Consider the following 10,650-nt stretch of genomic DNA (forward strand, 5'->3'; position numbering starts at 1 on the left):
GAATGAAAACAAGTTGTTAGCTGAATAGCTCCTGTGCGGTGCAGCGAGAGATGCCTTTGACGCTCGCCGCGGCCCAAGCGTTTACTCGTCGGCAACAAAATCCCAAACGCGCGCCCACGCGGCATTTCTTTTCCGCCGCCGTCTCCTCCCCCCATTCCCCGGAGGAGCAAAGCCGCAGATTATTCCTCGGGATCTCCGAAAAAAAAATTAGAATTTACACAGTAACGTACAAAACTGTGTGTAACGGTAACTTATTGTTGTAGCCTTTGCTTTGAGTGAGCAGCCAGGCGAGGACCTCACTCACCCTTCATCTTTTCTGGTTTTTAAAGCTTTAGTGATGCATGTATGTATCTATGTTGATATAGATATATATTTAACTTATTTTCCCTTTTCTGTAACTCAACACGATACTTAAGCAATATATCAGGCCCGGTTTGTCTCCGGAAGGATCTCACTGTGCCGGTGACGTCCGACCCCTTGGACAGCGCACGAGCCGGGGGGGTCGCGACAGAGATTGCCGTCCACAAAATTGCGTTTTTTGTTGTTGTTGTTGTTGTTTTTTTTTTTTTTTTTATTCCGTGGGTTCCTGAGTCAACATTTTTTTTTTTTTTAATTTTATTCTATTTTTATTTTTAACTCCTCGCTCATACGGAATACAGGGTGTCTTGCTCGATAAGGCACTGACACGGGTGAGGAGCTCTCGCGACCGAAAAAAAAAAAAAAAAAAAACATTCGTCCGATGATAACGCGGCAACACGCGATCGGTTTTGAGTATCAGGGTCCGACCCTCCTCCACACCCCCTGTATGACGGCACACAGAAAAAAAAAAATCAGATTCTGTCCCGTCTGGGAAATAACAGTCGCATCATATCTACAAAACCGCTCCTAAAGTTAGGATTGATAAGTGTGGATAATCCAAAATGATGTCCATAGGCATACCGGTAAACCCTCCCCACTTCGCCCCGCCCGACTTTTAATCTCTGAATGAATAGATTCTGAGCGTTAAGTGGAATAAACAAGGAAATCACAGATACTGCTGACGAGAAAAAGGCCCTGGGTAGTTAATGGACAGGGACGAGGGAGGCTACTGAGAGGAGCTGGAGCCTGTTGCTCTCCTCGTCTGCTCGTCGGCCGCCACTGCCGGCAAACGGGAAACTCCAGAGGTCGGGTGTGAGGAGGAGGAGGAGAAGGAGGACGATGAGAGATTTCATTTTTTTTTTGGATGTTATTTTTTTCCCCCAATCAGATCGCTAACCAGTGGCTGAGCTGAAACACAAGAGAAAGGCGATGAGGTCGATGGTGTGGTTTTTTTTTAAGGTCAAAAACAGGTCGAATTCTGGCCATTTGTGAATGCATGAATTCACCGCGTGATACGTGGGGGCTCAAAACAACTTCACAAATCGCTAAGGAAGGGAAAAGAAGAAAGACAGGGTTTTTCTTACTTTAAACTGCCGTATGTTTCCCTCAGCCACCATGTGGTGCTCGTGCTCCGGAGTGATGCAGTAGGCTATTTTCTGCAAAAAAAACAAAAAAAAACAACAGCTGTCAGCCTTAAACCACCTCTCACACAATGAGATGATAGAAATAAAAATAAAAAAAAAACAGATAAAAAAAAAACAAAAACAAACAAAAAAAAACTGTTCAATGAAAAATATGTCCTGGAAAAACAAAAATAAAATAAAACATTAATGTGGCAGAAGTGAACGCGTAATATTACCCCTCTGTCAGCTCCCCAAGACATCCCTCTTATTAAACGCTTCGTGAGATATTATGAGAAGGGCAGCGCGGCGGCTCCCGCCAAATCCTCAGAAATGTTTATAATATACCGTGCAAAATCTTTCGAGGATTTTGATATTACAGAATGCTGAGAAAAGTCGTTTGGGGGGGTCCGTCGTCAAAACGGGAGGCAAACGAAGAGGGTTTTTGAGTGAGAACCTGTGAGGTTGAGCCCGGGGGGGATGACGAATCAATTAGGGGTAATAAAATGCTGATCTCCGGGAGACGTCCCGAGCTTGCGCCGTGGGGACACCGAATCAAAAAGCACCAGGCCCTTCATTTCATGGGTTGGAGGTGGTTTACGCCAGATTTGCATTCCACCTAAATCAGTCGTTCATTCATTATTCTGCACTTCTGTATTTTTGTAATTTAGGGTTTCTGTTGAACTTCCAGCTGTGCCGCCATAAGCTTTGAACACATAAAGCTGCAGTGTGAACCAGGCCATCAATATGGACAAGATAAGATAAGATAAGATAAGATAAGATAAGATAAGATAAGATAAGATAAGATAAGATAAGATAAGATAAGATAAGATAAGATAAGATTTCTTGATCCCCATTGGGGAAATTCTTTTGTCACAGCATGGTAACAGTTATAGTGTCAATAAATATGAATACAAATATAAATATAAATAGCAAGACGATTGGAAGATAGCAAAAGACATCCACAAATAAATAGACAGCAGAGAGAACAACAACAACAACAAGGATAAGAATGGACAACAGAATGGGAGTGGGGAAACACAGTAATGGTGAAAATGGACAACCAAAACAACAACAACAGGGATAGGAAAATAAACAGAGTGACAGTAGCAATGACAAAAATAAATAAAATGTTGTTTCTCCCCTGTGCTGGAATAGTTATCTTGGGATGCGCGTTGCGATGGTAACCTACAGGGGTCGCCCTGGAGTTGTGTTTGTCAACCAAAAGCGGCTTCTTTGTCTGAAACGGTCCCCTAATTCTCCTCCCCAGCCTCTCCAGGCACCAGCTGCCTGATTGTCTTCACCCTTGAGCTTAGCTTTCCCACGTCGCTAAGGCCTTTTTAACGAACCCTCGTCTCTCCTGAACTCCAATTATCCTCCTGATACCCCCCACCCACCCACCCACCCACCAGCTTGTTAAATTTGCCTCATCTGCTCGATCTCTCGGTTCCGAGCCCCTCGGCTGATCTGGATGAAACCTTTTTGAACCCTGATGTTTTTTGTTTGTTTTTTTTCCCGCGCGGTGCCGATGGTTTTTCTTGCCTGCTCCGCGTCAGGCGGCCTCAGACAACAGAAAGGGAGGTCAAGCAGCCTGGATGCTAAGCTTGCTAAGACGTCAAATGTTTAGAGCGTCTGCGTTATCCACGTAAACAACACGAAAAAGACTTCAGACGTTTCTCCCGTTTGCATCGCAAGATCCAATTGGGGGGGTGAACCTTCAAAACGGAGTACCAACAGGAAATGCCAGCGGGATGTGGGAAATCCTACAGTAGATTGAAGTGGACACTGGGTGACTGCAGGGTGAGGAGGGGGATGAAAAGACGCTTTCTGCTACTTTGATGATTATAATCATAAACTCCCCGACGCTTTGAAGCCACCGTTCCGGTGTTCCGTCACAGTGCCAGCGTCACCAGGAAGTCCGCTTCCAAATCGGACTGTTATTTCCCAAAATAGTCTGCAATGAACCGCGGCCGCGGTTATGTAACGTCCGTTAGCGCGGCACGTGAGATTGTGTTCCACAAAGCGAGCCGCCGATACTGACCTCTCTGAAAGTCCCCGGCACACTGATGAATTTGTAAATGGCGTAGCAGGGGACGAAGAGCATAGACGACATGGCCAAGCCCCAGCCCACGACATTGGTCCAGTTGGGGAAGACGTACTCGTCGTACTTCAGGCCGGACGACGTCACGGTGCTGGCGATGACCACGAACTGTTGAAAAAGAAGGGAAAAGTGACAGACACTCCTCTTTCACCCGAAGGGTAAAGCAGTTTTAAACCACCTGTCCATTCATATATCCATTCATCATTAGCTTATCCTGCACTCGGGACTGCGGAGGAGAACGTGGCGACCGAGCAAAGAATGGCCTTCTGTTGCCGGAATCGAACCGGGAACGCTGCTGACACCCGCATACAACTTCAGATCTCTGAGCTGCTCCTCTGGGCAGGAGGGTTTCTTGGAAAACATACAGTTGTATCTCTAGTTACTCCATTCAAGGGGCTTAATAACGTTTTGTTTTTTTTTACTTGGTGCAGAGGAGCGCCTGGACAGCGGAACTCTCTGCGGACTGAACCGCTTTGTTTTTCAATCAAGGAATTCCTGATAAGGCCTTCTGGTAATTAAACAAGGAGCCAACTTTCTCCTCCGTCCTCAGATACGGCTGCCGTCCCGTTAAGGAACGCCGGCAACCAGTCGTCAGACAGTTCAGAGATTGGGGGGGGGGCAGAATTTATCGGCGACGTTGGGAGTGGGCTGGCACGAGGCGAGAGAATAGTCTCGTTCGGGACAAAAGAATTCAGCGCCGGCCCGGGGAGGAGAACATCTTGGCCACGTTTGAGCCCCCTGGACGTAAAGATCCACCCCTGGACTATCAACACCATTGTGAAACTCCAAAAGGCCCCGCGGCGACGCTTCCGGCCGAGGACACCCAGAAACAACAACCACTTGGCCGAGATAAAGCTTTTGTTCTTTCTATTGCCGTTCCATTGAGAGCGTACGGCGCTGCTGCACCTCCACACGGTTCCCCCGCTGCTCCTTTGCCGACAGGAAAGAGCTCCAGAGGGTCATTTCCACTCCCTAGAAAATAATCAGCTGCCCACTTCCCTCCCTTGAAGACATTTACAACTCCTCCGCCCCGTGCCCCTGCTGCCTCTTGTCCGAGCACAGCCGGGGTCACGTGACTTGTCTCGAGCCCAAATCACCGACGTGGTTGACTCTCACTGTTTGAAATCAGCAAAAAAACACATGAAAAGCGCTGGCGGTGCAGTGGTTAGGAAATTTGCCTTCCATGCAGTCGCCCCGGGTTAGATTCCCGGCTCCTGCTAGTGTATTGAAGTGTTGTTGAGCAAGATACTGAACCCCTAACTGCTCCCCTGGCGCTGACATACGGCAGCTTATTGGTCATCAGTGATGGGTTAATTGTGGAGAACGAATTTCCCCACGACGGATTAATAAGGGACAAATTATTATTAAAAGAACGCAAAAACAAATCAGGAGCCCGAAGGTGATTTCGACGAGATGTTTCGCGTTTGATAGAAAATCGGAAGAACGGATCGCTGGGGTTTCAAACCTGGCAACCACGCGTGGTGACGGAGGAGGCCTCTCCAAAAAGTTATTGCACAGTTGCAGGATCACAGCTGGACTCTGCGGGATCAGGCCTACGTTCGGGATTCTTTCTGCTCGCGTGGAAAAAACAAATACTTGAATACCTTGATGGGTCGCTACCGAGAACCTCTAACTCCCTGTCCTCCTTCCTGCCGCTCAGTGGCTCCAACCTCAGCATCCTTCCTCCTAGATCTTTGCCATCCCTCCACTACATGTCCAAACCATCTCAAGTCTGACTCCAGAACGTCCAACATGGGTTGTCCCTCAGATGAACTCAGTCCTGATCCTCCTCACCTCCAAAGATGACCACAACATCTTCATCTCTGCTGCCTCCAAGCGCTGGTACCACCACTATCTTCTACCAAACATGTTTCTGCACATCTTCTCCCCATTGTCATCTGTGACCTCTACCTGGTTCCTCTGTGTGTGTGTAGAACAATGACTGGGTGAACATTGTCAAATAAAAAAGCTCCTCGTCTGCTCCATGTCTTCTCCTGGCATCTAATTGGCGTGTTTAACGGCAACGGTGTTGGATTTTCTTCACTTTTGCTCCTCTTCAGGGGATCCAAAGGGAGCTTCTGGAGATGCGGCGCAAACAGCGTATGCTAACTACCGCGGTCATGGCCGTTAACACCAATCGCAATGTCCGTTAGAGAAGGACTTCACGGGGAGGAATTGAAAAAGGCTTAATGAAAACGGATGTTTCATAAAAGTGCTGGGGCGTGGATTATTATTTTTACAGGTGCGTTACTCATCTCCTACTCCCGTAGCCTTGCCTGATGAGATATATGCGATCCTCATCTCAGCCGCCCCCCATCTCTGGGGAAATTCCATGGCGATCAAAGTGCATTGTGAGAAATCAAAGCGTTTTTCCCACAAAGACGGTATGTCTTACTCCATATATCTTCTTGCCAAAACAGACAGCGTTTAAGTTTAGGGCGGATAAAAATGCCTTATCGGTGCAGCGCTTTTCAGCTTCCAATCCTGGGAGGAGTAATAGGGGTGGAACATTACATTATATTTGGCAGACGCTTTTATCCAAAGCGACTTACAATAGAGGACATAGGGACTGCAAATACACTTGCAAATACACGGGAACAATCAGGATACGTGGAAAATCAGACTGGAATGTGTTAGTAATTCATTCATTCATCATCTGTATCTTATCCTGCACTCAGGGTGGTGGGGTTAGTTCATCCTAGCTGTCATTGGTCGATTGATCACAGGACCACCTATAGGTGAATACAACCATTCACTGTGTCATTCAGGTGTCTGGGCAATTTAGGGTCTCCAATGAACCTCCCGCATGTTTTTGGACAATGGGAGCAAACATGGAGACTCCACACAGAAAAACCGCCTGTCGAAATCGAACCAGGAACCTTCTTGCCGTGAAGCGAAAGTGGTAACAACCGCTCCACCGCGTGCCGTCCGCCTCATCAATTACCTGTCGCTTTATCGTTGGATTTGTCTGCAGTCCGGAGGCAAGAAATAATCTGTCAGACATTTTTATTTTATTTTTCTCTTACCAGAAGAAAAGCCGGGCTGACAAATTTCCAGCACAGCCTCCAGTAAAGTCCGGGCTTAAAACCCATCATCCGCTCAATGTCTTCGCTGAAGCGATCCACGCCTGGGGGGGGGAGACACAGAGCTGGAGTCACCGGGAGGAAGGGGAAGCAAGCGAGACGCACATCTGGTTCTCCGTTTCCATCATATGTCTTTCCATCTCTGAATTCGATTTTTTTTTTTTTTTTTGGCTAATATTTCCCGAAAACAGATTCACGGAGCAGGGTATTGACTTATCGATCCCTCTTTCAAACTATTCATTTTATTTAATGGTTTTCATTTGCCCAGGGAAGATCTTTTAGTAGCATTGGCCTTGTAGATTTGAAAAAGAAAACGCATGGCACGTGATACTTTGACGCGATGGGATATGTTGGACACGATTATCAAATCGTAGATAAATTCAGGTTCCGGCTCCATGGATTTTCTTACCGTAGAACCACGACACTCCGATGGCCTCGATCAGCACACCGAACAGTATGGACGTCCCCGCCGCGTATTTATCTAACAGCGTCAGCACGTAGATCCCACCCTACGGGACAAAGAAAACACGCCATGTCAACAATTGGGGTCACAAACAACTGCCGCTCTTTCCTGAGAGTTGGTTGTCCGCGCAATGAGTAGCATCACATGGGCGACGAGGGGACTGGACTCGTATTTGGACCGGCACGTTCCGGGTCTAGCTTCCCCCCCCGGGGGGGACGAAGCACGGGACGACATTCACGACCCTCCGTAATTTTGCTGATTCGGTTAGAGGAAGAAAACCTTGCCAATCAGGAACAGAATACCTTTCTGTCTCGACCGTCTGCGGCAAGCCTACCTCCTGGATACCGATACCATGTGAATTGAAGGGACACCGAAATAATGCCCCGCTTCCTGGACACAATTAAGTTAACTACTTTCTTATTGGTTATCGGGGTGTAATGCAATCGGTCTTTTGATCAATACTTTGAAGGAGTTGTTTGACATTTTCAAGCTAATTTTCTGTGACGCTAACTTGCGTATTTCCCCTCCCGGGCCGTGTTTACGTCGCTTTTTTCAATGCAACGGACTCTTCCAAATGTAACTGCAGTCCAGCACTCTCTACCTATCAGGATTTGGACGGACACTTGTGAATTTAGGATCGGTTAAAACCGAACACTGACGTTAGTGATGCACAGGAGGGCCACCAGGAAGGTCCCAAAGGCCGTGGCGAAGGTGAAAAGCTTCCTGTTTCTCTTCAGGATCTTGAAGTCATCTGTCAGGCCCGTGATGACCGCCTCCATGCCGCCCATCTGCCGAACAAAACAGAGATCTGACATCCCACCGCCGGCTCTCTCTAACGAACAAGATTGATTGATTTCATTCAATTTGCTCTGCTCCTGGCGACCTTTTGGCCGGTTCATGTTCCCCGCAGAGCTTTCAAGGATTCACTTCAGCTTTTATACCGTGGACGTTAACGCTGAAAACACGGAATATTACGCAGCAGCGGAAAAAAATAACATTTAAATCATCATCATTGCAAAATAGACCTTTAGGCGTTGTCAAAGGAATGATTTTAATACCATATGTGTACATCTGTGCGGGAATTATAATCACAAAAATTCACTTTGTGAATGTAAAGCTATGTAAACTCCAATTCTCTCTCACCTTTCTGCTCTCATATCCCTTCAATAGTGCATGATAGCAACCTCATATCTTCCCCCAAAACTCTGGGCTCTCACCTTTTACAAGATTTATGATTAATAAAGATATTATGGCATGTTGAGCCGCATGTAATAACAGTGCATTTTGTCATAAACGTCCAAAATGTAATAACTTTTTCATTTCATTTTGTAATAAACTGCCACATTTTGTAATAAACTGCCCCAACGCATTTTGTAATAAATTTTGCCGTATTATGTAATAAGTTATTACATATTGAGGAAATTTTTACAAAATGCACTTGCAACTTTTTTATTCTCTAGGAAATGTTATAACATGGTGCATTATGTAATAACAATCCTAAAGCATAGTTTATTTGTTTGTTAATTGTATTTTATTTTACTTTAAAGTATTTGTAAAAGCTAGGCTTATTATTAGTATTACTGTATTAGCCTAGTAGCAGTACTTAGCAATTACTATCAATACACTATTCAAAGGTTGCATTAACAGAGAATATTCTATGAATTCCATGTTATTACATTTCCTGGAGAATAAAAAAGTTGCAAGTGCATTTTGTTATAATCTTCTCAAAATGTAATAACTTATTACATAATGCAGCAAAATTTATTACAAAATGCGTTGGGGCAGTTTATTACAAAATGCGGCTTTATTACAAAATGAAATGAAAAAGTTATTGTATTTTGGACTTTTACTATAAAATGCACCGTTATTACAAAATGCGGCTCAACATGGCATCATGTCAGCCATTAGCATGTAACAGTTAGCACTCCTGTTATCATCATGATCACGTGTGCACGTCCCATTCTCGCTGTCTCTCTTTCTACCACGACTGGTTGAGGCTGAAGGCCGCCCACGTCGTGCTCGGATCTGTCAAAGGCGGGGATTTATGGGGGAATGATTGCTTTCTGTCCATCATTTTAAAGAACGTTATCCAGACCTGCTAATAAAATCTGTGTTGACTTGAGGTCATTTATTCATAACAGTATGTTCATAGAGATCCGGTGATTCTTTTGACATAGTCGAATAAAACATAATTGGATTATTTTAAGGGAGGAGGGCGGAAAAACATTATTTCTTTTACTGCCCGCCCGCGGCAAATATAATAATCCTATTAAAGATGACGCGGCGCCGGACCAACATCGGGGTTTTATTCGGAAATACACAAACTTTGCGATTCTTGAGAATTCCTTGAGAGAAAAAAAAAAACCTTGAGAGATTTCGGTCGCTTTTTGTGTCCAAATGAGCAAAACTCAAGTGGAAAATCTCACAAAAGGGAGAAAGGCGGAGAGCATTGTTTCCAAGGAACGCCGCTTTAGATTTAGCAGGCTATCCAGATAAGAGGGAATGACCGTCATGATACATCGATGCCGCTCTGGACTCGCGGGTGTTCAGACGTACACTCTGTTCTGTTTTTTTTCACATTCCCCCATGCGAGGAAAGCAGGCCTGATTTCTCTCTTTTTTTCTCCCCCTTTTCCTTTTTTCCCCGGCTTTTCTTATCACCTTCGTCAGAAGAGGGGTGCATATCAGGGAGGATTAAGGGGCTTCTAAATTTGCACGCGCGTGTTACGTTTTAGTCCGCCTTTAAATATTCCCCCCCGCGAATATTTTCTTTCCCCCCGCAGGCGGTGTTGTCGTGGACTCACCGAGCTGTCAATACCCAGAGTCAGCAGCATGATGAAGAACACTATGGCCCAGAACGTTGAGCCCGGGAGCGTAGAAATGGCCTCAGGATAGATGATAAACACCAGTCCTGCCCCTGAAGATGCACATATAATCACATATTAGTGCACGTTTCTAAGATAAAAAACAAAGAAAATATATTATCATACTCAAATTTATTTATTTATTGACATCATTTGGACACTTTTCTCGGCATGTGCCACAAACCGCAAGAAGGCACGCGATTTAAGATTTTAAAAGTGTAGGTGAGCAGGTTGCAGAGTTAGAGAGGGACGGGCCAGAGTCTACATATACTTGTTTCTTTTTTTATGTAAATTTCAACATGTAAATATAAAGGGGAGGGTGGGCAGTTATATGGAAAACCCCTATTATCATACAAATAACTGTGTGGTTGATGTCAGTGATATATCCATTCATCGACTGCTGCTTATCTTGCGCTCAGGGTCGCGGGGGTTGCTGGAGCAAACTTTTTTGACTTAACCTGACGCATGTTTTTGAATTGTGGAAGGAAACCGAACGAGGATCCTTCGTGCTGTGAGGCCGAATAAATACACACTATGTGTGTGTATAAATACACACACATAGTGTTATATATACCAATAATAAATCAACATCAAGCAAAGTTTATTTGCATGATATTTATGTGATATTTAGTTTATTTGCATGAGAACAACTTAATAAAGTT

The 10,650-nt window shown here is 45.1% G+C and overlaps 1 protein-coding gene across 1 annotated transcript in view; it reads right to left on the minus strand.

Annotated features, from left to right (window-relative positions):
• Positions 1 to 695: 695 nt before the first annotated feature.
• slc6a2 (solute carrier family 6 member 2) overlaps positions 696 to 10,650 on the minus strand; it is a 28,027-nt gene continuing 18,072 nt past the window's right edge. The window contains exons 9-15 of the mRNA XM_086174501.1: positions 9,929 to 10,041; positions 7,785 to 7,913; positions 7,072 to 7,171; positions 6,606 to 6,706; positions 3,520 to 3,687; positions 1,443 to 1,514; positions 696 to 1,266 (exon numbers count right to left, since the gene is read on the minus strand). Coding sequence (XP_086030627.1) covers positions 1,243 to 1,266; positions 1,443 to 1,514; positions 3,520 to 3,687; positions 6,606 to 6,706; positions 7,072 to 7,171; positions 7,785 to 7,913; positions 9,929 to 10,041 — 707 coding nt within the window. The 3' untranslated portion in view covers positions 696 to 1,242. The remainder of the gene's footprint in view (positions 1,267 to 1,442; positions 1,515 to 3,519; positions 3,688 to 6,605; positions 6,707 to 7,071; positions 7,172 to 7,784; positions 7,914 to 9,928; positions 10,042 to 10,650) is intronic.

Source organism: Fistularia commersonii, chromosome 27, assembly GCF_037954325.1.
Source record: "Fistularia commersonii isolate RoL2024-O1a breed Wild chromosome 27, RoL_Fcom_v1.0, whole genome shotgun sequence".
In the NCBI taxonomy this organism is placed as follows: Eukaryota; Metazoa; Chordata; class Actinopteri; order Syngnathiformes; family Fistulariidae; genus Fistularia; species Fistularia commersonii.